General features: G+C 37.9%; 1 protein-coding gene and 1 pseudogene across 1 annotated transcript in view; both read right to left on the bottom strand.

Moving 5' to 3' along the window:
- The window catches only part of GPC3 (glypican 3), a 406,774-nt gene that overhangs the window by 161,228 nt on the left and 217,657 nt on the right, over positions 1 to 27,889 (bottom strand). The window contains exon 3 of the mRNA XM_036305437.1: positions 17,822 to 18,516. Within this exon, the coding sequence (XP_036161330.1) occupies positions 17,822 to 18,516 (695 nt within the window). The remainder of the gene's footprint in view (positions 1 to 17,821; positions 18,517 to 27,889) is intronic.
- LOC118654155 lies at positions 3,681 to 4,633 on the bottom strand (annotated as a pseudogene).

The following is a 27,889-nucleotide window of genomic DNA, read 5'->3' as shown; positions in this document are numbered from 1 at the left end:
ATTTCTCTTCTTTACATAAAAATGTTCATGATAGACTATGCATTGAAATCCATAGTAATGATATACCTATTGTGATTTCCAGGAATCCTACAATCAAGAAGCAAAGAAAATCAAGGAGCATCTTAGATGCTAGTTTGAATATTTTTAGGTAGAAGAAGATAGAATAATTCTAAAAGCAAACCTTAGAAGCACACTCACCATGTAATACCAAATAAATAGCATAGCAGAAAGAATACTGTCCTGTTCATCACAAGCCATAGCTTTTACCCTCGTTTGACATTCATTAACTGGTTCATCTTTGGCAAATCTTTTGCCTCAAATCACATGCTTCAGGGTTCTTATCTTCCAAATGAGGAGGCTAGACTAGATCTTAGAAGATCCAAATGTAGCATTAGAGATACAGACTCTAAATGTAAATTTAAAAAATCATTTAAAAATACTTTGTCACCTACAGGGCAAAGGTAAGGAGAGACCAAAGAAAATGAGCACATTTCCAGTATCAGAGATGGGGAAGGTTTGATGACAGAAACACATATCTTAGTCCAAGGTAAGTATTACTCTAAGATGTTTTTAAGGACACACCATTCCCTGACTGGTGTGGCTGGTTGGTTGAAACCTTATCCCTTATACCAAAAGGTGGCAGTTTTGATTCTTGGCCGGGGCACATAACCAGGTTGCAGGTTTGAGCCCCGTGCAGAAGGCTACTGATTGATGTTTTTCTCTCTCTCCCTTCATCTCTCTAAAATCAGGTTGCTGTTGTTTTTAAAATAGAACAACCATCAAGAGAAGCTTGTGATTTGGCACTCCTAATAGAGCAGAACCCCAGTTTACAAAAATGTCATGAGGCCAATCCTAAGAACAAGTTCCATGTTCTTACAGTCTTTTATGGACATATGTACATGTGCTAAGCTGGACTGTTTGTCTATATTTACACATGTAAGTGTTTCACTTTCCCTTATAAGTTGATTTTTAATTTGGCCAACTAGCCAGACAGTACAAAGCAAACATCTTGAATTATTTATGGATGTTTCCTTTGATCCCATAACTTACAAATACCCACTTAGTATTTATTTTTTCCTTTGGTTACAACCGACAGTCATATCTCATTTGCTTACTTTGCTAACCCTCACTTTTCTGCCTTGCTGGCTTGTCTTCCACAGTCTATGAACTAAATATCCCTATTCTGGCTTGAAAAAATAAAATGAGTAAATGTCTGCCCTGTCTCTGTTAAGCCCCTTCTGGCTTCTGGATTGATAGACTTGCTTTCTTTTTTATCTAGTAGCTTCCTTCATTCTGCAGAGTAAAGCTCCCCAAATAGACATATTCATTTATGGCAACTTGAAAGTTGTGCATTGCCTTGAAAGTTGCATTCAGTTAGTGTTTCTTATTTCCTCTTCTGCTGTCACTTTGAAATCTAAGGCCAGGGACCAGGACAGTTGGCTGGTAGGAGTGAGGTTGAATTTCTGGCCAATACTCTAAGCAGGAAAACCTAGATGCTGTATTAAGAAAAGTGAGTGATTGGAGGGAAGGAGAAACAGGCAGATAATTTATATTCAGGCAAACCTAATGGCCAGTAGAATGAGGTCGCAAATTTCAGGGACCCAGAAAAGGATGTAGAAAACATGAGCCTGGGAACCTCATCACAGAATTTTATTCGCAGTTAGCTTGATTTAAGAAAAAAATTAAACACCTACTCTATGTAAGACATTGCATACATACTATGGGATGAGGATAGAAGAATGGTAATCTCACACACTAAAACTGATGTTGATTTAAGAAAATGTCAAGTTAGTCATAGTTGAGACATATTGTACTTTTCTATATTTTTCAAATGGAGAATTTGCAACTTATTTGTATTATGCTAACATGAGTGGGGCAATGATTATATTAAGTAAATACTGCAGAGGGCATGTACCTAGAAAAAAATCATTTCAAATAGTCTGATTCACTTCCCATTTTCCTTTTACTCCCCTACATTGCATTTTCCCTTTCTCTACATCAAAATATATAGACTGATAACCCAAATCCCAAGAATAAAACAGATAGTTGCCATTCATTATAAAGGGGGAAGAGACTCTAAGTAAGCAGGATAGATTTTTTAAAAAGCAAGAAAATTTAGTGATTTAATAAAAGGATAATATCTAAAAACAGGGGGATATAAAATTATACCAAAGATATGTAATAGATATCCATTCATTTTTATACCAACCTAAATTTAATCATCATTTAACAGTGGCACTCAGCAAAAGCAATTTAGCATTATACTACACTGTACACACTTTAAAACAAATAAACCATAAACACAGCTCGAGTCCTTGTTCTACTCCCAAAGTGATTTCAGCACTAAACTAGAACAAAGAAAGGTGAATGCTAACAATCCCCATCAGGAATCTAGATATATCACACTGCCTTTTATTCATGAGTCTTCTGTGAAGATCACTGTAAGCAGCTAGAAAACTTGTGCGATCAACTTGGTTTGCCTGGCTGGGAATCAAGTCATCTGAACATCTGGGGGTAACATGATTGATTCTCCTGGTTATTAGGGACAAGAGTTGGGCAAATAGAAGCAGAGAACTACAGCCACAAAGGCTGAATAAACTTGTGCAAAGTCACACCAAAGGACTCACACTAAGGAACTTCAAGTCCTCAGGAGAAATGTAGAGTACCTGGACAAGCAGCCTCACCTGAAAGACCACCCTAACATTAGGAAAAGTATACATAAATTCTGCTGCAACCCACCTGATTTAGTTTCTTAAAACAGCTTCCTGATATTTGTGTTGCCAGTTCCTAGCATAGGATCTTGGGTACAGGAACTCAATAAATATTTATCAGTGATGGTGCTGATAATGAGAAAAACCTCAAAATAAACACCCCCAGGTAAGGGAAAATGAAGGAAGAAAAGGCCACTTTGTCTCACAGCATTTGAAATGAATCATTTTATATGTCAGATTTTATAGTGCTAGTGTGCTAGGCATTATTAGTAATTTTCATAGTAGTTTAAGAGGTTGTGTTTTTTTTAAAAAAGTCTCCATTCTGCAGATGAAACAACTGAGGTTCAGGAAGATTGTACACTATGCCCACGGTCACTAAAATCAGAATGGCTAAGCAGAGATTCACATCCTAACTCCTGAAGCCCACATTCTTCCTACTATATCACACAACCTTTTCTTATTCTGCTCCTTGCAACACCAAGCTGACCATTCCTGTGTAGGGTATTGACTTACCTTTCCATCTTGAAAGCTTTGCTCTTAAAAAAATCTCTATGGTGCTATTAAAAATGAATGTTTGTTGTAAATGATTATTCCTGGTATCTTGAAGAGTCTTTGGTCAATTATCAGCAGAAACGAGACAATTCTGAATGGGGCTTTTCACAGCAAAGCAATTTGATTCATGCATTATTTTTTTTTAAATAAATGGGTTACAGATTCAGAAGAAATGGTGGGGGAGGAAACAGACTTTAAAATTTGATAAACACAGATGTCTGAGGGAAATGTTCCCATCAGTGTGCATTATTTCACCCTCTGTGATCTGGGCTTATTAACATCCATTTCATAGTGAAAGGAAATATAACATGTATTCTATAACTTCTGTCATGTTTGATTATGCCAATTTATCACAATTATTGCTTTATTTCTAATCAGAGTTAGGACACCAATTTAGTTCCATTCTCTTTTTTAGAATTTTTTTTTAACATATCAGTTATTTAATCGGGTTCTTATAAGAAATTCAGAACACCAGTTTGTGAGGATAAACCCCATTGGTGAGAGCGAACAGAGAGCGGAGGTAGCCCTGGAGCTGAAGAACAGCTTTGATTTTTGGCAGAATTTGTGAGTCCACAGCTTTCTGGTCAACCTTGCGCTGATCTGTAATCTCATATTTCTCTTTCTCTGTGTCGAAGATCTCGCCTTCCTGGTGTCTGGGCTTGCTCAGCTTCTTCTTCTTAAAGTAAGCATCATTGAGATGTTTGGGGATTTTCACACCACTGATATCAATTTTGGTGGAGGTGGCGATGACAAATTTCTGGTGTGTTCTACGAAGAGGAACTCGATTGAGGGACAGAGGTCCAGTCACAAGTGGCAAGCCACTGCTCAGCTGCTTCAGGAAAAGCACCCTCTTGCCTCTGTGGCGCCCAGTGAGGATGATCAGAATGGTCCTGGGAGTGATGCTGGCCCGCAGTCTCCGCACATGCTGACTGAAGGGTTTCTTACCTGGCTCAACAGCTTTCGAGGCACATCTTCAGTAGGATAATATCTAGGCATTTTGCGGAGTTTAACCACTCGAGTACCACCATTCTTGTCGCCACCAACTGGTTTTGTGACAGTAGCAGGAACTTTCTCCTTCTTTTTCTTTTCAATCCTGGATTTAGGGGCCGAAGACTTCCTCTTGTACATGGCCTTTCGCGAATACATAGCCGACCCGGAGTATCTGCCAATTCCTCTGACGAGGACGGGGTTTCGGCTGCAGTGGGGCTTCCCCTTCTTAGGGGCCTTAACCTTGCCACCGGCATCGGCCTTCTTCTTGGCTGCAGGTTTCTTGTCCTTAGTGTCAGGCTTCTTTTCCTTAGTATCTGGCTTCTTCTCCTTAGCATCCGGCTTCTCGGTTTTCTTTTCACCCGCCATCTTGCAAGATGGGAAAGAGCTAGAATTTTTTTATTTATTGTCTGAGGTATAGTACATATGAGTTCCATGCTCTTTTGTCTAGAGTACTTTATGTCTAGAAATCTTGTGAGAAGAGACTGGTCAAAGGTGATTTAAAGTGTTCATAATTTTAAAAAATCTACTAAAAGGTTGCTATGGTCAGTAAAACCATTAATTTTATATATAAGAATTTGTTAAGGAGAATGGGATGGTTGGGTATATCAGAAACTTAGTAACCATGATACTCCTTCCATGTTTGGAAAAAGATCATTGGAGGTTTGTTTGTTTTTTTCATTGAAGGTTTGTTTGTTTTTTCATTGCAGGGTTTAATGCATAATAAGAAAGCCACAGAGCTTGGTATTTCACCATTCTTTGGATTTCTGATCCGAAAGGAGGAAAATGGAAATGCCATATATCTTTTAAAGTATCTTTTAAGCCTGAGCTCATCAAGAATGGATTTTTAAAAAGTTAAATGATAGGTTCTCAGTATAGGTCCTGATCCCGAGGGAAGTCTAAACTACAAGGAAATTTAGGAAAATTTAATTAGAATTTATACAAATTTGAGGAAAATCAGAGAAGAAAAGCTAATCCCATTCAAAGTGTACATGTAATTCTCAAGGCCATATGTAAGAAACAGGATGCATAGTAACTGAGAGAGTAGGCAGAAATGAAAGACCCTTAGCAATGTACTGACTTCCATTCTCCCTCATTTCCATGAGCTAAATCAGCTTGGGTCCACCTGCAGAGGGAGTCAGGCTCCACCCACACATTTTAAGAATGGGTCTGGCCCTGGCCAATAGAGGACCCTCAGGAGCTCCTGCAGTAGAAAACAGCTGAAGTGGTCTCATAGCTGGCACCTACTTCCAAGCCTTCCTGTGTCAGTTCTTTAACCTGGAAAATGATACTCCCCTCCTTATTAGGATCGTCTTAAACATTAAATAAGTTAAGCCATGTAAAGTGCTTGGAACTGGGTGTGGCACATGGCAGTGATTAATACATAATCACTCTCATCATCGTTATCTTCTTCATAGCACAGTTTAAGTTACTTTTTTAAGGCCACTATCCTGTGGCAGCACATAAACACCCTATATCCATATTCTGATTCCTGGATTGATGTTATTTCCACTGTGCAATTTCCACAGCAGGTGGTTTTAGAAGCACCAAGTGTGTGTTTTACACACACTTAAACATTTCCCCCTACAATGGAGTCACAATGACTGAGCTCTCCGTACTTGATAACCCTTTTGGAGAGTTTTCTGACAATATATAATTTGCTAAGTGAAGTGAGTTTGTTTCTCAGAAGAGAGAACACATTAGAGAACGAGAAGCAGAAATAGGCCTCCTGTGATGACTGAATCATGATCAACATCACCATTTTAAAGCAAGTACAGGACCTGAATGACTAAGACACCGAGTCAGATACAATTTTGAAGGCGAGGATGAGGGGACAGGTTTTGAGGAGAAAAGGTTAGTCAGAGGTGGGGGGCGGGCAGCTAGAAAAAAAAAGGATAAATGTCTTTTAAAACACTTGAGAGGAATTTTCTGAACAAACACTCTGTTTTCACCCGATGAACCTGAGCCTCAAAGTTAAACCTGATCACCTAAAATTTTCCAGAAGCATAAAAGAAGCCCACACCCAGAGATCAGAAATGTGTATATATTGACATGGTTTCCGTGCCATCAAAGTCTCCTTCAGCTCTACTTCATGAGATTTAATGATAAAAATAGCTTACAGCGTAGGCTTGACTTAGAGAACGAGAGGTTCATCTATTAATTCTATGAGGATACCAAAATTGACTTTTAAAAAAGTCATACATATAATTTTTTTCTTTGAAATAAAGAGATAGCACATTAACTTCAAGCAGTGCTTGGGCTGCATATTTTATGAGGTTTATTTGTACTGCATGTCTTTGATGAGCTCTATTTGTGGCTGGAAGTACAAACATACTGATTACAATCACTCTTTCCTACATTTAGGAACAAAATTAATTATCTGCAAAAAAGCAGAAAGGCTTAGATAGACTCTCAGTAAGTGATAATACTCAGTGCCCAAATATAATGACTCTGTTTCTGACTTTATCTGTTTTAGACATTCTGAGTGAAATGAAAAAAGGAAAAATTAATTCACTTTCTGAATATTCTTCAGAAAAGATTTAAATTGGGTAATAAGAAGGCAGCATAAACCCTTCCCCAATGCCCCATCCCCTGTATTAAATATGAAAAAAAGCCTTCCAGGGTTATGCATTCTCAAAAGGGATTTTTTGTTGTTGTATAGATTCTAGCATTGCTTATATTAGTTTATGTTTACTTTATAGAGTAATTTATTTAAATAATATGGTTAATATTTATACAGGTATTGTTTTACTAGCTGTTTTATAATATGCTTATATGCTCTTATATTTGAAATGTTTTACATATTATTTTCACAGTTTTTTATTTTATAAAATAATTTTTTACAGTGTTATTCAGGCATACTTTTTGGATTTTGATAATTTACCCATTTCAATTGTACAGTTTAATTATTTCTACTAAATTTATCAAGGTATGCAACCATCACCACAAACCAGTTTTAGAATATTTTCATCACCCCAACAGGATCCCTCATGCCCACTTCAGCATTTTGGGAAGTCTGGTGCATTCTGAACCCCAAGCCCCAAAGGGGACATTTTAAAAGGACATTAAGAAGTCTGTACTCAAAGGACTTGTATGCATGCCTATTAGCATAACCAATGGACACAGACACTGGGGCGGTGGGGACTTGCTCAGGGTGGGAATGGCTGGGGGAGAGGGATCAATTGAGGAAAAAGAAGACATATGTAAAACTTTGAACAATAAAAAAAGAAGTCTGTACTATAACCAAAACAAAGGTTATTTGTCTTTCTCTATTAATTCCTTCCCCAACATGGATAGAAATGGTAAATTGTGAAACAGTATAAGCGCTCAGTACTAGCACTCAAAAAGTTGTGGCTGCTGGTAATAATGAGGATTTTACTTTATCTTACAAAGGCTGCAATATCCTGAAAGGAAACTGCTCAAATTCCCTCATTTTGGCTTTTTGTGAAACATTGCTTTACAGCAAAAAATTTATAACCAACCCCTCCCTTGAGGAAATTAGTGCTCTGTAGTGCAACTTCATTTAAAAATGCTTGTGGTGCTCAAAATATGTTTTCAATTTTCAGGTGGAGGTTTGAGGGGTTGCATTTCAAGAAACAGTTCAAATATAAAGCATTTTCTGGCAGAGACCTGAGCAAGATAGCAAAATGGCTAGGTATAAGAGGTTAGTGAGCCAAGGCTACCTGTTGTGCTATTGTATGTGAATGATGTAGAGCTACAGTTACCAAGGGTAACCTTATTCCAAGTGGGGAAAAAAGATCACAAAGGAATCACACTGTGTATGTGACTCCATATTTTCTGAAGCATTTCAGATTTTGTGATGAAGAGAGCAAATATTCGGGGGCTTTTCTACCCTTGCCAAGTAGGAGGCTGCTTTCACTGTATGCTCTGCTTTTCTGGCTACCCAGTATAAAAAAGGCACTTTGGGCCCTCGCTGGTTTGGCTCAGTGGATGGTACGTCAGCCTGCCGACTGAAGGGTCCTGGGTTCGATTCCAGTCAAGGGCACATGCCCAGTTGTGGGCTCGATCCCCAGTGTGGGGCGTGCAGGAGGCAGCCAATCAATGATTCTCTCACATCATTGATGTTTCTATCTTTCTCTCCCTCTCCCTTCCTCTCTGATATCAATAAAGCTATATATTTTTGTAAAAGGCACTTTTGACTTCCTAACTGTCATTCTGGGAGCACCTGGATTCTCGGAATATCAGGCCATGGGGAAACCTTCTTGGACTTTGTCCACTTGGGTGAATATTCCTAATTTCTGAGGTTTCTGAATATACTCAGAGGACACATCAGTCTTCCACATCACTCCCAGCAGACATGCATAAGCATCTACTTACTGCTCTGTGATTATCACATGTGTCACCTTAGAACTGTGTAGAAGAGACAACCTCACTGTGCCAAGCCAATTAGGAATACAAACTTCCAACCCAGAACCTGAACAAGCAAGAAAGTAAATGATAGCTTAGAGACCAAAAGAGAGACCAATAGAGTAGTAGCAGGATACTCAAGGAGCAGAGTTCACACCTAAGCAAAGACAATAGTCAGGTGTGCCTTTCATATTTTTCTTTTTCAAGTATTCTCTAAAAATATGAAAAAAAACCTGCTACTGTGCCTTCTGCTATCCTCCAACATGTGGGACATAGCCCTGCCTTTTGTCCAAGGAGTCAGGGCTGAGCAAAGTACCTTCACTAACTTCAAATTTCCTTACGTGATCCTCCAAAGGCATTGTGAACTTGAGAAATTCCTGCAGCCATCCAAGGTTGGGGGCTCATGTGTTGCAAGACGATTTTCCATGGGCCTCATGTTTCTGAAGGTGTTATAAACAGAGGCACTTTTCCCCATACTATCTTTTTCAAGTATATTTGCATAGTAAACAGCCTTAGAAGGCAGAGATAGCACCTCCCTTCAGAGAAAAGAGTAGGTAGGCTTATCATCTATTATAAAATATTTGAGTTCCCTAAGCTTAAGGCTCCTCTCCTGTAATGCAACCTGCTGAATGTGCAGGAGTCATCTGGCCGTCTTTACCTTACCCCATGGGAATTAGAGCTCACACAAATGCTGATACTCTGGCCACTGCTGTTGCTGTGAGAAATAAACTGCCCTTCATCTCTGAGCCAGTAATTTCGTGTCTTTAACCAGCATCCATGAGGCTGGGGCAGACTAATTTGTTAGTTTGCAATTAGGGTAAAAATCTCAGATCTTTCACAGCTCTTGAAGACACGTTCCTGCCATATCAGTCTACACACCACAGAAAGGAGAAAAAACTTTCTGAAGATTCAGAACATATAAAACAACTGGTAATCACACTGCTATTTGTTGCAAAGGCAAAGAATTCTAGATTTGTGGAGAGACCACCTAATTTCCTAATGTGACACATAATATTTATAATTTCAGGATGAAGTATTAAAAAAGCTTCCCTTATGAAACCACTGCTTGAAACTTGTCATGAAATTAACATTTAGTCCCTAAAAGGGGTGCCATTTTTCATTTTTATTTTTCTCTTCAATAAATAGGTAATCTATGTTTAAAAAGTACCCATGAGAAGCACTAAAGCTCTTTTTATTATGAACGAATCAAGGATTGCAGCTTATAAACATCTTTTCCTTTCCAGAAATGAACATCATGCAAATAAAGTTGCTTACCACACTTCTAGATGCTGACCTACAGACACTGATTAGGTAGTGAGCCATTTACTTGTTTTTATCACTTTGCAATCATTGGGTACTGAAAACAGCTTGTATGAATTCAGACAAGGTATCTTTATCTGGGACTAAAAATGAAAGTCCAAACTGATGGCATGAGGAGAAAAACACTGACATTCTGACACCTGAAAAATAACCTCAGCCTTCAAAAGCAGAGAGGAAAGTAGGGCTAATCTTAGAAATTCTGATGAGTTACAGTTACTCACACAGACAGCAAAATATAAGAACTTGCTAGAGTGAATTATTATCGGGGATCAACAGAGTCTCTTCCCCAGAGTTTCCTAGCACACATAAATATATATTGACTTCACTGAAGATACCTTCAGAAATTCTATCAAAGGAAATGGATATACTTGGGCACCAGAGTATGTTATGCTCTCATTAGGCAATGTTTCTAGTAAGGAAATACCATAATGGAGACCTAGGTATACTGTTAAGATCCAGAATAAAAGGTAAATGCACTAAAAACTATCTGTTGGATTAATGAGCAGATTTCAAACATTGCAACTGGAAGAGAGACTATTCCTCACCACTGGTCCTGCTCATATAGACTCTAGGCAATGTGATTTCACTGTGTCATTGAGTCTTCCATCACCTACATAAACATTCCTTGTCCCCCTAGAAATTGCTCTGAGCCTTTAAGTATTACAAAAACTAAAAATCTCATGCCTTTTAGTACTTCATTTGGAAATACTATAGCAAATGTCTCCAAGGAGAGAGAATGAATTTAACAACTGATTGTGCAGCTGGAAAAACAGTAGAGAGTAATACAATATATTAAATAAGATAATAAAAACCTACTTAGCCTGTATTTGTGGAATGAAGATTCTGCTGAAGGGAGATTGGAACTATTTGATAGAGCAATATAGAATAATCATTAAAAGCATGAGCTATGGAGTTAGAGAGATCCGGTTTTGAATCTTAGGTCTGCTACCTGATAGCCAAGTGACCTGTGAGGGTGGCAACAGAGTCATGGTTATCTTTCCGGGCACTCCCTGCGACCCCCAGAGTAATCACAGTGTTTCTACAATTAGAAGCTCAATAAATGTTTCCTGCAATGAATCCAATTTCAGATAGTGCTAAAAGAAATATCACAATGAGGAAAAAAGGAAGAAATATTGGTGGTAGAAAAGGTTGCAATTTTGCACAATAGTCAATGAAACATACAACAAGCTGAGGGTAAAGAAATTTTGGGAGAGGAAGCACTAATGCTAGGAAATTCTGAGATGAATCAATAAAAAAGTACATGAGTACAAATGGAAAAATAAAAGTGCAATCCACCATGTGAGGATATATAAGCAATTATTTTTGGGGATAAAGAAAGTAAATAAAATAATCATAGAAACTCTGGGAAACTTTCTGGGAGAGCAATGAACGTCTAACATGTTGATTATTACTCCTTTAATCAGTGGACAAATTATAAGGTGAAATGTACAGTAGCTATGCATATAATCCATACATAGGTACATGGCAATGATAATCAAAATGGTTTCAGAATAAAAACAATGGCATTTTAAAAAGGTGTGGCATTCCACAATTTGGGTGTTGTATAACAACAATGTTGAAAATATATATTGAAAACTAAGAATTCATATTTGCTTCGGGTATAAAGTGTGGGATTCAATAATGTACTGATAAATTTAACAGTGATATTCTCACCCATATACAATTTTTTAACTCTTTATTGTTCAGATTATTACGGATGTTCCTGTTTCCCCCCCCCCCATAGCTTCCCTCCACCCAGTTCCCATCCCACCCCAGGCCCTCACCCCCCACTGTCCTCGTCCATAAGTGTAAGATCTTTGTCCAATCTCCTCCCACAACCCCACAGCCCGTCCCCCCTGAGAATTGTCAGTCCACTCCCTTTCCATGTCCCTGATTCTATTACAATCACCAGTTTATTCTGTTCATCAGATTTTTTATTCATTTGATTTTTAGATTCACTTGTTGATAGACATGTATTTGTTGTCACTTGGTTGTTCATAATTTTTTGTCTTTACTTTCTTCTTCTTCTTCATGTTAAAGGATACCCTTTAGCATTTCATATAATACTGGTTTGGTTGTGATGAACTCCTTTAGCCTTTTCTTGTCTGTGAAGCTCTTTCTCTGACCTTCAATTCTAAATGATAGCTTTGCTGGGTAGAGTAATCTTGGTTGTAGGTTCTTGCTATTCATAAATTTGAATATTTCTTGCCACTCCCTTCTGGCCTGCATAGTTTCTGTTGAGAAATCAGCTGACAGTCGTATGGGTACTCCCTTGTAGGTAACTGTTTTCTCTTGCTGTGTTTAAGATTCTCTCTTTGTCTTTTGCCCTTGGCATTTTAATTATGGTGTGTCTTGGTGTGGTCCTCTTTGGATTCCTCTTGTTTGGGGTTCTCTGTGCTTCCTGGACTTGTAGGTCTATTTCTTTCACAAGGTAGGAGAAGTTTTCTGTCATTATTTCTTCAAAAAGGTTTTCAATGTCTTGCTCTCTTCTTCTGGCACCCACATAATTTGGATGTTGGTACACTTGAAGCTGTCCCAGAGGCTCCTCACACTAACTACATATTTTTGGATTCTTTTTTCTTTTTGCTCTTCTGGTTGGTTGTTTTTTGCTTCCTCAAATTTCAAATCTTTGACTTGATTCTTGGGATCCACTAGTCTACTGTTGAATCTCTGTATATTATTCTTTATTTCAGTCAGTGTATGCTTAATTTCTGACTGGATCCTTTCCATTTTTTTGGCATTCTCACTAAGATCCTTGAAGGTCCCACTAAGTTCCTTGGAGGTTTCCAGAAGATTCTTGAGTAACCTTATAACTGTGGTTTTGAACTCTATATCCAGTAGTTTTCTTTCTTCCATTTCTTTCATTTGTGACATGTTTCTTTGTCTCTGCATTTTGGCTGTTTCCCTGTGTTTGTTTCTATGTATTGGGTAGCTGCTAAGTCTCCTTGAGTTGATAGAGTGGCCTTGTGTACTAGGTGTCCTATAGGGACCAGTGGCTCAGCCTCCCCAATCACCTGAGGTAGATACTCTTGGTGTACCCCTTTGTGGACTCTGTGCACAGTACTGTTGTAGTTGAGCCTTGATTGCTGTTAGTATCACTGGGAGGAATTGACCTCCAGTCCAACTGGCTGTGAGGACCAGCTGTGTCTACAATGGAAGAGCTGCTGTGCAGGAGACACCCTGATGGGGCAGGACTTGCTTCAGTAGGGCTTTGGTGATCACCGAGTCTTCCCCTTGAGTGTGTCACATATGGATGTGATGAGCTGTAATCTGGTATGATCTTGCACTGACCAGTAGGTACACTGGCTCTTATATCTCCAAGGAGGTGCAAAGTCAGCCACTGCCTGGGGCCACCCAGCAGGAGTTACAGAGAGATCTGTAGATTCCTCATCTTTGTATCGGGTTTGGGAGTGCCCAGACAAGGCCCAGCTGTGAAGCAAGGCAGGCTGCTGCTGGTGCCGCTTTGGGCCTTCTTTTGATAGCTTTGGGGCTCCCTGACCCAGCTGCAGCTTCTTTGACAGGTTTTAGGCTGAGAAAGGACAGACCATTCATATGCAAAAGCCACTGTGCACAGCTTGGGTGGGGTTGTAAATTGGGTAGGGTGGGGTCTCAGGGAATCTCCAGGGTGGAGCAAACAGCAATGGCTACCAATCAGCCCTGCACTTGGGAGGTTCTAGCACAGGAACAATGACTGTTGTGAGCACCTCCCTCTGGAAGAAAGCTGCCCCTGCCTTCCTGCCCTGATGCCAGACAGTCCAGTTTCTCCCCATATGTGTCTGGGTCCCCCAGAGTCTCGCCCAGCACTGGAGCTCAGAGCAAGTGGTAGTTTATATCTCCCTCCAGATTAAAAAAGTGGCACACCTGGGTGCCAGCCCATTCCCTGCCTCCACACCTCCTACCAGTCTCAATACGCTTTCTTCGTTACCTGTCTAGTTGTAGTACTTCCACTCAGCCAGCTTTCCCGTGGTTCTGGAAGATAGTTGTTCTGTATTTTAGTTGTAATTTTAATGTGGTTGTGGGAGGCAGCAAGTACAGGTGTTTACCTATTCCGCCATCTTGGTTCTGATCACCCATATACTATTAAAGATATACTGGATACTTACTATGGGCCAAGATATTTAACCTAGCTCACAAATGTAGTTAAAGAGTCAAGATAGAACTATTTACAGTCCAGTCCCATCATTAATACTAACTTGGAGTTTGCAGTACAAATTTTCTCTCTTTTTTCCCCTTCTTATTATTCTCCCTATCCTCTCTCTCTCTCTCTCTCTCTCTCTCTCTCTCTCTCTCTCTCTCTCTCTCTCTTTCTCACCTTTTCACACACAATTTTTATTCACTTCTGAGGATTAAAATAACATTAAACATTCTGGTACTTAAAAATAAGTTTATGCAAAACTCATTGTCCATTTGGCACTTAGAAAAATGTAATAAAAAGAGTACCGGACTGGGGCTTAGTGAGTACCTGCCATGTACCACAAACTTTGCCACATACTTTGAACCTATCAATCATTATAATTAATCCCATAAAGCAACCCCATTTTATAGATGAGGAATCTGAGGTCCTAACTTTGCCATTAATTGCCATTCAATTCCAAATAAGGAGACAGGGCTTGCGCCCAAGGGAGTATCAGAAACAGCTGGGGCACTTTTTAAATAACAAATTCTCTGGCCTCTCCACAGACTTATGGTATCAAAATCCTCAGGGTGGACTCCAGGAATTTGTTTAACAAGTTCCCCAGGTGATTGTGATGGTGAGCCAAGTTTGCAACCTGGATGTTTTACAACATCCCTACATTTACTTGCATACATTCACTTGGTAGAATTTAAAACTATCTTATGGAAAATGAAAGCACTAATAGGTCATACTTATAAAAATTGAACAGTTCCACATTCACTTAGAGAGCAAAATGCCCTTCATAATCTGTACATGAAATGCCCTTATTAATCGGTACATGGTAGCCACCAAACAACTGGGTAAAATCTCTATATGGCAAACCTCATGGCATAGCTTATAGCTAGCTAAAAGGCTGTCCCAACAGAGCTCAGGAAGAACATATTATCAAAGATGTCTCTCACTACAACTTAATCTCAAGTAGGACTGACTGGCAAGGTTTTACTTATTAACACAATAGAAAAGTCACAGTGTTACAGAAAATAATCTCATTAATGCTTTAGTTTTAAATCAGTTTTTGCTTTGGGGCATTCTGTGGATTTGTTAAGATGAATAGAGTTCTGCAGTCTATTCAGCTCTCACTTACCCTCCTCCTGTATAAATGGTTCAGCCCTTCTCTGACCCATAGAGAATATGGGCTAGATCACACCTGGTCAATGATTTCCCCACTCCCACCATTTGGTATATATTACTTAAGTTGGTGATCATAAAACATTAACAAGGCAGAGTTTACATATGCTTTCTGGTCTAGTTCAGGCATCCCTGGGGGAAGGCAGACTTCACGCTCTCATAACCAGCTGGAAGCTGGGGGCAATCAGACCTTTAATGGCCAAAACAGAAAGGGACTGCATCACCGAGCACCTCTTCACAACCAAGAACTTTCTTCCTAAATGATAATGACATGAAATGTACTACCCCTACGCATTTGCACACACACACACCTGCACACCTAAAATATAGCAGGTTTGGCAACCTAAAATAGCTATCCAATTTAAGTTCACAATGTTTTTGTAAAATCCTAATGGAGCTTTTTAGAATGAAAGCCTGGGACAGTCTAATGGGAGACAGACATACAGTGGAAAGAACACTAGTTAGATTGTAACAGCAGAAGACCTTGGATTCTACTTCTGGCTCTTCCATTAATCATATAATTTTGGGCAAGTCTCCCTGGACTTTATTTCTTCATTTGTGAATCAGTGAAATTGAACTAGATAATCTCTAATGATGCTTCCAACACTCACATTATAGTGGCATGTTGATTATGGTAAGATTTATTCAGTTGCATGTCTGTCAGTCAACTAGACTGACCTTTTCAAGACTTAAGAACTATGTCTTAAATAACTTTGAATATCCAGCACCGGACAAAGTGCCATGAGCAAAACAGATGCTTAATAAAAGTTAATTAAATAAATCTTTATGCCTGGAGCCTGATCAAAACCATTTATTTAGTTCCTTATCAGCTATCACGTGACCAATATCAGAGGCAAACTTAAAACATTCCTATACCCTATCTTTAATGTTGTCTCATTATTTTTCCTCTTATTGAAGACATTTCCACACCCCTGGCATCCTTGCTTTGTGTCTGACACATAGTGAGCACTCAATCAATATAAGGTTAATGAACATGTGAATGAGCTAACTTTTCATTTTTCTAGTTCTGTGAAATTTACTTTTGCATAAGGCCTCAGAATCTGGTCTTGAATTATAAAGCAGTCAAGGGAATAATTAGTCATCAAAGAACACTATAGTTAGATAGGGCATTTCTGTTCATTTTACTATAAAATATTTTCTTAGCAAATGTGTTTTAAATGGCTAACATTGTAAATGGGACAATTGGAACAGCTCCATAAGTAGCATCATTTCTGTCCTCCCTACTACTTTAATTCACCAAAGAAACCGATTATCCCTATCATTTCCAGAACTTAAAGACAAGGTTAAATGGCCCAATCTGCCCTACATATTCTGGGTAAACAATGTCTCTGAGTACATAGCAGTTGCACCGCTTAGAAACTAAGAGTATAAGTCAACCAAGCCTATGTTTGAATCCCAGTTTCCCCCACCTTTACTTAACTAACTTTTGAGATCTGGGGCTAGGTATTTAACCACTCTAACCTTCATATTCTCTTGTGTAAAATGGGGACACCAGTAAGCCCTATCTCATGGGTTACTGTGAAATAACATGCAAACTGGCCATCAGAGCAACTGAAATGTAGTAGGAAGTCAACAATGGTAGGGCATTAGATGATTCTGTCACCACCTTCCACAATGCTGGTAGCATTCAGGAATCATTCACCACCTCCTTAGTGGGATCTGGCTAGTAGCTCCTGGCTGTATATTCTGCTCTACATTGTAAAGTGGGTGCCTCCCATGGTTCTGAATGTATGCACTCTAGCTTAGCAGGTATAATGTAACTAACAATGTGGAACTGAAACAAAGTAAATTGCTGCTTCACTTGCAGAACTATCCCATCACAAACCCCATCAGGCTGTCATATAATCAAGACTGTAAAACAACAACTTTGAAAACATGTTTGGCCTTGCTTACATTCATATGTAGGTTTAATTAGTGGGTTCTAGATAGGTCTCCCGAGTTTAAAGTCATTACTTAAAATGGTAATGTGATATATATGGTTAAGAACATGAGAGTGAAATCAGAATAAAAGAAATCGGTGATAACCTAATTAAATGGACATCTAATCAATTTCTGATTTATGGATTTTCCACTAACTGTAGCTGGGTACCCTTGGGCAAGTTACAGTTTTATTGAGCTTTAGTTTTTTAATTTATAAAATGAAGATAATAGCTCCTACCTCAAAGGGCTGTCATGAAGATTATGATAACTAACAACAATGGTATTAATAGCTAATATTTACGGAAGATTTACCATGTACCAGGCACATGCTAAGTGCTTTAATATATTATTCCTTGTGAAAAAGATATTATTTTTATCCCTAGTTAATAAATCAGAAATATGAGACTCATAAAGATAAAATGATTCACCCAAGTTCCCACAGCAAAATTCAAAGCCAGGCATTGTGACTCCATAACCTATGGTCTCAATGTGCTGCCTAACTATGTGAGGTCATTCAGACTCTCATCTCTTCCAACCCTCTGATCTTGTTCTCACTTATCTTTAACAGCACCTGCTACTAGCCTGGTTTCCCCCTCCCAATAGGACCCAGTTTCTCTGAAAACTGTAGACTGGTACTCACGGTGGTGGTCAGCTTCCCTCCATTCTTCTGGACATATTGGATGGAATCATGGATCGTCGAAAACAGTCCAAGCAGCACATTTTCCATGTCATAAATTCTGTACATGCCATTCACCAATTCTTCAAGAGACAGAATGTATTCTCTCCAGTACTTGTCAATCTCCACCACACCTGCCATACAGCCTTGCATGACCACGTTGCAATAGCCACCACAAGGCTTAACCATCATCAGTCCCTGGCAGTAAGAGCAGTACCACATTCTGGTAAGCATTCGGCCACAGTCCTTACTAAACTTCAGGTGATCAGTTGTGTTGATCACTTCGATTCCTAGATTCAGGGCCTGGAGGAAGATCCTAGTAACTTGCAGTGACTTCGAAACCTGGGTCATAATAAGCTTGGGGAAATTCCCAAATACTTTCAGGTCACGCCTTGCACTACGGAGGCACTCATTGATGTCTAAGGCTGACTCAGGCAGGCCTGGATTCATCAGCTGGGTATAGATAACTGGAAACAGGCTATCAAATAGTTCATTGACCATGTCATCCACGTTGATGTCAGAACCCAGGATGTAGAGAGACACATCGGTAAAAAATTCACCTACAAACTCAAAAGCTTGTGGGGTCAGGCTTGCATAGTTGTTTTTGAACATGGCATTGGTGTAGTTCTTGGCATGGCGAACAACAATTTCAAAGGCCTCTGTAAAATAAGAAATAGAGAAATGCCAACAAATTAAAGCATGAAAATACAGGGTATAATTGAATTAGAAATTTCTCTATTGCTGTGGTGAGTAAGGTCCCATTTGCCTTAAATAATTGACTCATATTGCCTCAACTCCTGCAGTTGCCTGCTCTTATAAATCAATTTTCCTTTCTGAATATAAAGTCCAAACCCTGATGTGTACATAAATTCTTAAACACACTAATTATATTTCAAATGACAAAAGGCAGGATTCAGTTAACATTTTGCCTCTCATGAAAATTCTTATTAAAAATAGGCTAAATGAGAATTTATTTTTCTTTCTCTCATTGATTTATTCAGTTAAAAATTTCTTGTATTTCAAGTCATTTCATTTTTGGTCAGAGATAAATATTTGACAACAAATCATATATTATATAAACTCACGTAATAATTTAGGCCTGTTCAGTCCTGGAGGAGAGGCAAATTTTTAGCCAAGAATAAAAACTATCACAAATTTAACCATTTTTGGTAGATTTTCCTCTAGATAACTTTAAAGAGAGCTATCTGATAGATTGCCATATCTGGAAATGGAACATATTCCTTAAATGGGTATCTGGATGGAAACAAAGCAATCCATGCACTTATCCATATATTTGAAATTGAAAACAACACCTCCTGGTATTTGCAAGGTGAACATCTGGAATTATAATTGCTAAGCTTCTTTGGTAAATTTGGCTTCCAGTAGAAGCTTTATCTATTCTTCAAAAGCTATGAATTCAGGATTACATCTGCTGCCCCTGCCCCTTGGCATAAGACCCAATTAGTGTCATTGGTTTAAAAGAGAAAGTAGTCATGTTGCCATCTTATTTTCTTCAAACTGAAACACTCCAGACATAAATTATTCCAAATAATCAGAGTTCCACATTTGTACGAGGGAAGAGAAAATAACTAAAATAATAGGTTTTTCAAGAAATAAGACAGTTTGAAAACAAACAAAATAACCAAGTTTCCTAAGACATTTAAAATTAACTTAGTACTTTCTTTCATTTCCTTCCAAAGTGCAAAGGTCCCTGACAGATGTACTCCAAATGATGCCAATTCATGAAGCTTGAAAAATCAAATTATTACCACGTTCAGACTACTAGAGAGACTATATACTCCAACAGCTCCTTGGGATCAGTTAGTCCAGCATCTCAGTCAGCTATGGCAGAAGTGATGTCTAGGTTGTGCCACCACCATCTGCCCCAGATCACTCACAAGGTAGAATGTGCTTGCTAGATTATTCCCTTGAGCTTATGGCTTGCCCTGCAATCTTGAGCAGATGCCAATGCAATTTCACTAGGCTTCCAAGCCCAGTTGAGAAAGTTAATCTTCATTTTTATCAATTGCTGTATCTTCATATGTTTGTTTTGCTTTGTTTAGAACGTCAAGCAATTCCTGGAAAGTTTATCTATCTTGTAACAATCTCTTCTTAACCCCATATGCTACTTTACTCTCCAACATTGAATCTAAAGATTTAATGAGGCCAGGAGATCATCTAGCCTCAAACAAAGATCTATCAATGAATTATTTAAAATCATCAGAAACATGGAGATTTAAAACTACTCATTAATTTTTTAAAATAATTTTTTATCTATTGATTTTGAGAGAGAGAGAGAGAGAAAGGGAGAGAGAGAGAGAGAGAGAGAGAGAGAGAGAGAGAGAGAGAGAGAGAGAGAAAGGATGGGGAGAAAGCATTTGTTGATTCTTAAAGGTGCTTGATCAGGGATCAAACCCACAACATTGGCATATCAGGATGATGCTCTAACCCGGCGGTTCTCAACCTGTGGGTCGCGACCCCTTTGGGGGTCCAACGACCGTTTCACAGGGGTCGCCTAAGACCATCGGAAAACACATATATAATTACATATTGTTTTTGTGATTAATCACTATGCTTTAATTATGTTCAATTTGTAACAATGAAATTGGGGGTCACCACAACATGAGGAACTGTATTAAAGGGTCGTGGCATTAGGAAGGTTGAGAACCACTGCTAACCAACTGAGCTACCTGGACAGGGCATACTCATTCATTTAAAATTTAACTAGCAATCATTTATTTTATATATCAGGCTCTGTGAAAGGTACTAGGCATATATAAATGCTAGGTAGATTGAGATAAATAATACACCATCTTTGTATTAAAATGCTCACAAGCTATATGGTTTAGCATTTACAAAGCATTTCTAAGTATAATATCTACTTTTTGCAACAACTTTATGATTTGGTATTGCAATCCCCGTTTTAAAGAGGATGAGGTTGAAATTCAGCAGAGTTTAAGCCTTGTCTCAGAGTCACACAACTGCAAAGTAGAAGTAGTCAACTCAGACTGGTTTCTCTCAGTAATGGTTACACTCTAGCTGCCCTCGGCCATAAAGCCAACATACATAATTTCAAACACCTTTATAGAAAGTTAAGTTCTTTTTTAACCTCATTATTTTTCCATTGGCTTCTTTTTTTTTTATTCTTTATTGATTAAGATATTACATATGTCTCCTCACCCCCCTAGTGTCCATGTCCATTGGTTATATGCATGCATACAAGTCCTTTGGTTGATCTCTAACCCCTCCTCTCACCCTCCCCTGCCTTCCCTCTGAGGTTTGACGGTCTGTTCAGTGCTTCTCTGTCTCTGGATCTATGAACAAAAATAGATTCACTGGCTTCTTCTCTGTGAATGGAAACATATTAGGATAAATTGCAGCCCAAAGACCAACAAAGCGGAGTCATACTTACACCTTTGCCTTGGGAAAGCCTGAGGTAAGAGATATGTAGATCTCAAACATCTAAGTTACCCTAAAATGAATTCACTACAAGGGCAATTTCATCTCTAGCACAGGGCATTGGTTCTCTAATGTGCAAAACATATGACAGTGAAATTCCATAGACTATACTGCCATAACTTTTTTTTTTAAGTTTCTGTTACTAACACTGTTGGATCAATAAAAAAAAAACTTACAAAAGATCATGAACTCTTCTGGAGAAAGAATTAACAACAGCACATACTGCCGTGGGGAAAGGAGCTAGGGTTTCATATCTAACGTGAAGCTCACATGTGCTCCCTGCTCCAACTTTCACAGCTAAGAATCCATTTAGCACATCTCTAGGTGTTGCCCATCCCCCTTACTTCTATATCACTGGGCAACAGACCAAACCATAACCACTCAAGCAAAGACTCCTTGGGGACTTATAGGAGCCAACACTAGATGAAAAAGGATGCTCAGTTTGAGGTTGGCAACTTGAGATTTAATGGAATGAAGCCAAGGGCTAGAATTACTGCAAGGAAGTTCAGCTCATTGATTTTTTTTGTCAGATAATATTTATACCCTTAGGGTAGGGGAGGTTTTCCTCTATCTTTTTCCTGGGAAGTGGTCAAGAGCTATGTCCAGGAAAATTTGGAACAATGTAAAATCAGAGATACTATGAAAACTTAGCTACTAAACAGAAAATATTCTAATTTTTCTTTTACAATATAAATGATACAGAAAATAGATCTAATAAACTGAATTAATATATATCCAAATATAGCAAGGTTTCTAGATTTGCAAATGTCCTCATTACCATCCTGGTCACCATTGTTTGGACACACTTTAGTATTGTTAACATCCTCCATAAATTATGGTACTCAAAAACGGACACAATTCTCCAGATGTAGTTTGATATGTGAAGTGTGCAATCAGGCTATTTACTCCCTCTAAATGGTTCAATAACTTCTTCCCCCTGCCCAGAACATAGAGCTTATCACTGTAGCAAAATGACCATCCTTAGTATTTGGTGCTGATGTTTCTGTATTCAACCTAGACAGAAAGAAATGTGTTTTCATGGGTCTTTTTTGGTAGAAGACTGGATATTTTTTAAAAGGATAGTGTACTTGTGGTTGGTAAATAGGAATAAATGAACCAGGGGGTTTCCATAAGCCCTTAAGAATAAGATAGTCTTTATATAAGTAGGTTACTTTTTTCAACGTAGTTTTTCAGCATTGTAAGAATGGCAAATACTTTATAAAAAGAACTTTTTTTAATTCCTAGGATGAATGCAACACCATGGGTTGGGCTCAAAAATAGTCCTTGTTTTCCAGCATAGGGACCTTAATAGGAAAAGAAAACTGAAAATATGAAGTACCTACAATGTACATATCAGGATCTGTAATAAATTTGCTCACATGTGTCCTCTCATTTAACTTTAACAAAACCATATGTATTTGGTATTATTTTTATTTGACTGGGGAAGAAGCTGAGACACAGACAAGTTAAGTGACTCACACAAGGTAACACCTCTAGTTAAATGCTAGGGCCTGAATTTGAACGTAGATCAGTCTAACATCAAAGCCCTTGCTAATTCCACAACATACTTCATCATTGAAAACTGGTTGTTGGGAACTTCTAGCCTCAGCTCCAACATATAAAGAGCTTGGAAGTCATCATTCCCATAAAACTTCATACTGAAAGTCTAATTACTTCGGTTCCTATTACTCAATAATATATCTTGTCTTTCTTTCAACAATTACAGGCTATGCTAAAAGGCAAAAAAAAGTTTGAAGAGACAAATCAATGATCAGAATCATACTAAAATATAGCACAGACTTTAGACAGGTGAAATAACTATTACAAATATGTTAAGGATTCTAATGGAATAAGTGAACATACAAAAACAAAAAGATAATATAAATACAGGGGTGGGCAAAATTAGGTTTACAGTTGTATTGTATTAATAATATAATAATAAATATTAGAATAAATTGTTTCACATACCACTGTAAATCTACTTTTGCCAATTCTTGTATAGAGATGGAAACTGTAAAAAATACCAAAAGTAAATGCTAAAAATAAAAAAAAACATAAACAAAAATGAAATATGCCTTTCATGGGCTCATCAGCATACTAGAAAGAATCAGTGAGGTTAAAACATTGCCAAGGGAAACTTCCCAAACCAAAATGGATAGAGAAAAATAAGAATAACTAAAAAACAGAAAAGAATATCCAAGAATTGCGAGACAAATTCAAAAGGTATAAAATGTATGTAATTGCAATTCCATAAAGAGAAGAGAGATTGTAGTAGAAGAAATATTTGAGGTAATATGTCCAAAAATTTCACAAAATCCATAATAGACATGAACCACAGGTCCAGGAAGCTCAGAGAATAACAAGTAGATTGACTACCAAAATACTTACTCCTAGGCATATTATATTAAACTACAGAAAGATAAAGAAAACATTCTAAGAAGCCATGGAGGAGGAAACTATTTTACCTATCAAGGAACAGGGATAAGAATTACATTTAACATCTAGTCAGAAACTATGCAAGCAAGAAAAGAGAAAAGTGAAATATTTAGTACTGAAATAAATCACCAACCTAGATTTCTGATTCCAGAAAAATTATCATTGTAAAGGGAAGAAGAAATAAAGAATTGATCAGACAAAAAATAATGAAAATTTCCAATTGCAAAAAATGTTAAAAGCAGCTTTGCAGGGAAATTATAAGTCAGGGAAAGAAAGAAAGAGAGAAAGAAAGAAAGAAAGAAAGAAAGAAAGAAAGAAAGAAAGAAAGAAAGAAAGAAAGAAAGAAAGAAAGGAAGAAAGAAAGAAAGAAAGAAAGAAAGAAAATCAGAGAAAGAATTAATAAAGGTAAAATGAAATCTTTTGTTATAAGGTACCCACACTATCAGTGAGGCAATACAATATAGTGAGTTGAAAGTAGACTTCAGATAGTTAAAAATATATATTACAAAATTTAAGAAAAACACTACAATTTTTTCAAAAAGAAATATAATTGATATGCCAAGAGAGGAGAAAAAATGAAATAAAAAATAGTTCAGTTAAAACCAGAGAAGCCAGGAGGAGGGGGACTTGGTGAAAGAGGTGAAAGAATCAGAAGTGCAAATTGATAGTTACAAAATAATCATGGGTATGTAAGTAAAGCACAGGGTATATAGTCAACAATGTTGTGATAACAATGTATGGTGACAGTTGGGCTACTGGAAATATAAAGGGGAAAGTTATAAAGTATATGATTGTCTTGATGGAGCAGTGACTAGAACCATAGTGTTAACTCACTCCCTCTTTTTTTCTCCCAATCTGCTTTGACATTTCTTTCATGAGTTAGGGAGTTTTAACACACAATAGATGCCATATGGCATCAATGTAATTTTAATTGGAAAAACCACCAGAAAAAGTTAATGGACCAAAACACCCAAATAGGTAACACATTTCAATGTTATTTTTGAATACTCAATGATTTTTTTTTTAAATCAGCCACATAAAAATGGCAAGATTAGCCCTGGCCAGTGTTTCTCAGTGGCTAGAGGATCGGCCTGTACACCAAAGGGTCTCGGGTTTGATTCCTGGTCAAGGGCAGGTACCTGGGTTCTGGGTTCGATCCTCAGCCTGGTCAGTGCACTCCCAGGAGGCAACCAATCGGTGTGTCTCTATCACATCAATGTTTCTCTTGCTCTCTCCCTCTCCCTCCCTCCCCCCTCCTTTCTATTTTCGGAAAATAGATCCTTGGGTAAGGATTAAAAAAAGATAAGATTAGGTTGTAGGAAAAGCACCCCACCCCCCATTTTTTAGAATAGTTCATACAGAAGAGACTAAAAGTGTTGCTCCAACTTCTGTTCCATTTTTCTGGCATTTTATGTTCCACATGAATTTAACTAGAATTGAGCAAGCTTAGAAATAAGTTGCTATTAAATATAAGCCATTTATTTGTGCAGACCCATGACCAGACTATAAATGTATGTAGTCTTACTTTTTAAGTTTCACATACTAGGCTTCTAAATACCAAGTTACATCAATTAATTTTTTAATTGTGAAATAAATATTTTTCAAGGCTATTGCATATATCATTTCATTGATAGGTAGATAGACAGACTGATAGCTAGAACAATAGAGTGATAGATATTTCCCCTAAGGGTATTACAGACCAGAGAAGACAATTAAAAATGATTCACTTGCCCTGGCCGGTGTGGCTTAGTTGGTTGAGCATCATTCCATGCACCAAAAGGTTGCCAGTGTGATTCCCAATCAGGTCAGGGCACATACCCAGATCGCGGGTTTAATCCCTGATGGGGTGCATGTGGGAGGCACCAATCAAATGTTTCTCTCTCTCCCTTGCCCTTCCTATCTCTCTCTAATCAATAAAAACATATTTTAAAAAACCATTCATTCAAAGGATTCTCAGAAATAAAAAATGAGTATCCATAACTACTGGAAAATTTGCAACCCCTTAACAAGTTGACCAACCCTTTGCCCCAATAGCCCAATTAGTTCTTATTTACCTTCCATTCATTTTTCTGAAAAACTAGGGTTTTTTTTAACCTTCTAAACACTGTGATTCATGTATCCAATCATTTTTCCGTTTTTACATTTTTTTATTGCTTAAAGTATTACAAAGAGTATTACATATGCCTCCTTTTTTTCCCCCTTAACCTTCCCCCGGCCTCCCCTACCCCCCAGTGTCTTGTGTCCATTGGTTATGCTTATATGCATGCATACAAGTCCTTCAGTTGATCTCTTACCCCCCACAATCCTCCCCAGCCTTCCCGTTGTAATTTGTCAGTCTGTTCGATGCTGCTCTGCCTCTGTATCTATTTTTGTTCATCAGTTTATAATGGTCTTTATTATCCATAAATGAGTGAGATCATGTGGTATTTTTCTTTCATTGACTGGCTTATTTCACGTAACATAATGCTCTCCAGTTCCATCCATGCTGTTGCAAATGGTAAGAATTCCTTCTTTTTTACAGCAGCATAGTATTCCATTGTGTAGATGTACCACAGTTTCTGTTTTTACATTTGTTGCTAAAAAGCACAGACCAAATTTATGGTCTTCCTCTATCAAGCATAGTAAACTTCATGTCATGTATTATGTGTCATAACTTTACATCATGCTTTCCTACCTGTATTTTCCCCTTTCCCTGATTGTTCCTATGTATTTTGTTGCATTATATCTTGCTTTTATTATGTGCACTTTTGTAGAGTACGAGTACTTTACATTTTTTTTGGGGGGGGGGGGTCAAGGTAGGATAAAAATGAATAGGAAAGTATATAAATTAAGTGGAGAGAAAGAGGAACTCTACCATTTTAAGACAAAACATTGGTTCAATAGTATTCTTTTTTTTTAATATATTTTATTGATTTTTTACAGAGAGGAAGGGAGAGGGAGATAGAGAGTTAGAAACATCGATGAGAGAGAAACATCGATCAGCTGCCTCCTGCACATCTCCTACTGGGGATGTGCGCGCAACCCAGGTACATGCCCTTGACCGGAATCGAACCTGGGACCTTTCAGTTCGCAGGCCGACGCTCTATCCACTGAGCCAAACCGGTTTCGGCAAGGTTCAATAGTATTCTTATGAGTTTGAGCAGCAACTAAAATATTTGTATTCATAAATGGCCAGACCCTTGTCAGTGACTCATTAGCAGCCTAACATTGTTTTCCAAAGCAGTTATCAGGGCCTGAGGTTGAATCTACATACACAATCCTTCGAAAATCTTTTATCTTCTGATCCATTTATCATATCTTTAAAATTTTGGTCAAATGTGTGTAACAACTTTAAGGTTAGGTAGGCACTAATAAGTTCAGCTTAATCATGGCTCACAAAATGTCTGTTTTCACATTAGGTTCAGGAATAAGCCACCCTTGTGAAATCAGGACAGTGGCTAAACGGAAGAATGCTGGGAACCCTAGACAAAGACTTATTTCTAAAATTAATAAAACTTTATTTTAAGAAAAATTTGTCTTATAGAAGCCAATTGGGTTTAGGAACTCATTTTACTGTGGACACACCAAGAACATCTCTTATAAATTATTATAAAGGACTCTTGTGGGCCAGCATTTTTCATGCTGAAACACACCTTGCCCTATGATCTTGATGAGTTAGTTCTGTTGTAAGATATAATCATTAGTCTTATTTCATTCTTCTCTGTTTCCTAGGCTTTCACTTGAACAAACTAATTCTTGGTTGATTGGAAAATAGTCATACTTATTCAAGATTCCTATGGCTAAGAAATGACATCTACCAAAAGAGGCACTAAGGTCACATTTTCAGATCTTACAGTTCATTCTTTACAAAAGAAAGCCTGATGATATCTAAGGAAGTAAAGGTCTATCATTCCTCCTAGAATCCACAATGACATAGTTTAAAAGTCCATATAACTCATCAAACCATTCCACTTAATTGAAATCTTTTCTAAAAAGTTAAAAAAAAAATAAGGTCCTTCTCCAAAGAGTTTATGGGGAGGGGACATGGATTACTCCAGTCACAAGAAGAATGGCTTATGCCAGCTAGACCCAAAAATCACTAAGACATTCTAGATCTGGTTATTTTCTTATCAACTTGTGAAATTTCTTTTTTATAGT

Source organism: Myotis myotis, unplaced genomic scaffold, assembly GCF_014108235.1.
Source record: "Myotis myotis isolate mMyoMyo1 unplaced genomic scaffold, mMyoMyo1.p scaffold_m19_p_4, whole genome shotgun sequence".
Classification (NCBI taxonomy): domain Eukaryota; kingdom Metazoa; phylum Chordata; class Mammalia; order Chiroptera; family Vespertilionidae; genus Myotis; species Myotis myotis.
Note: the sequence above shows the minus strand (reverse complement) of the source record. Positions and strands in the feature narration are given on the sequence as shown.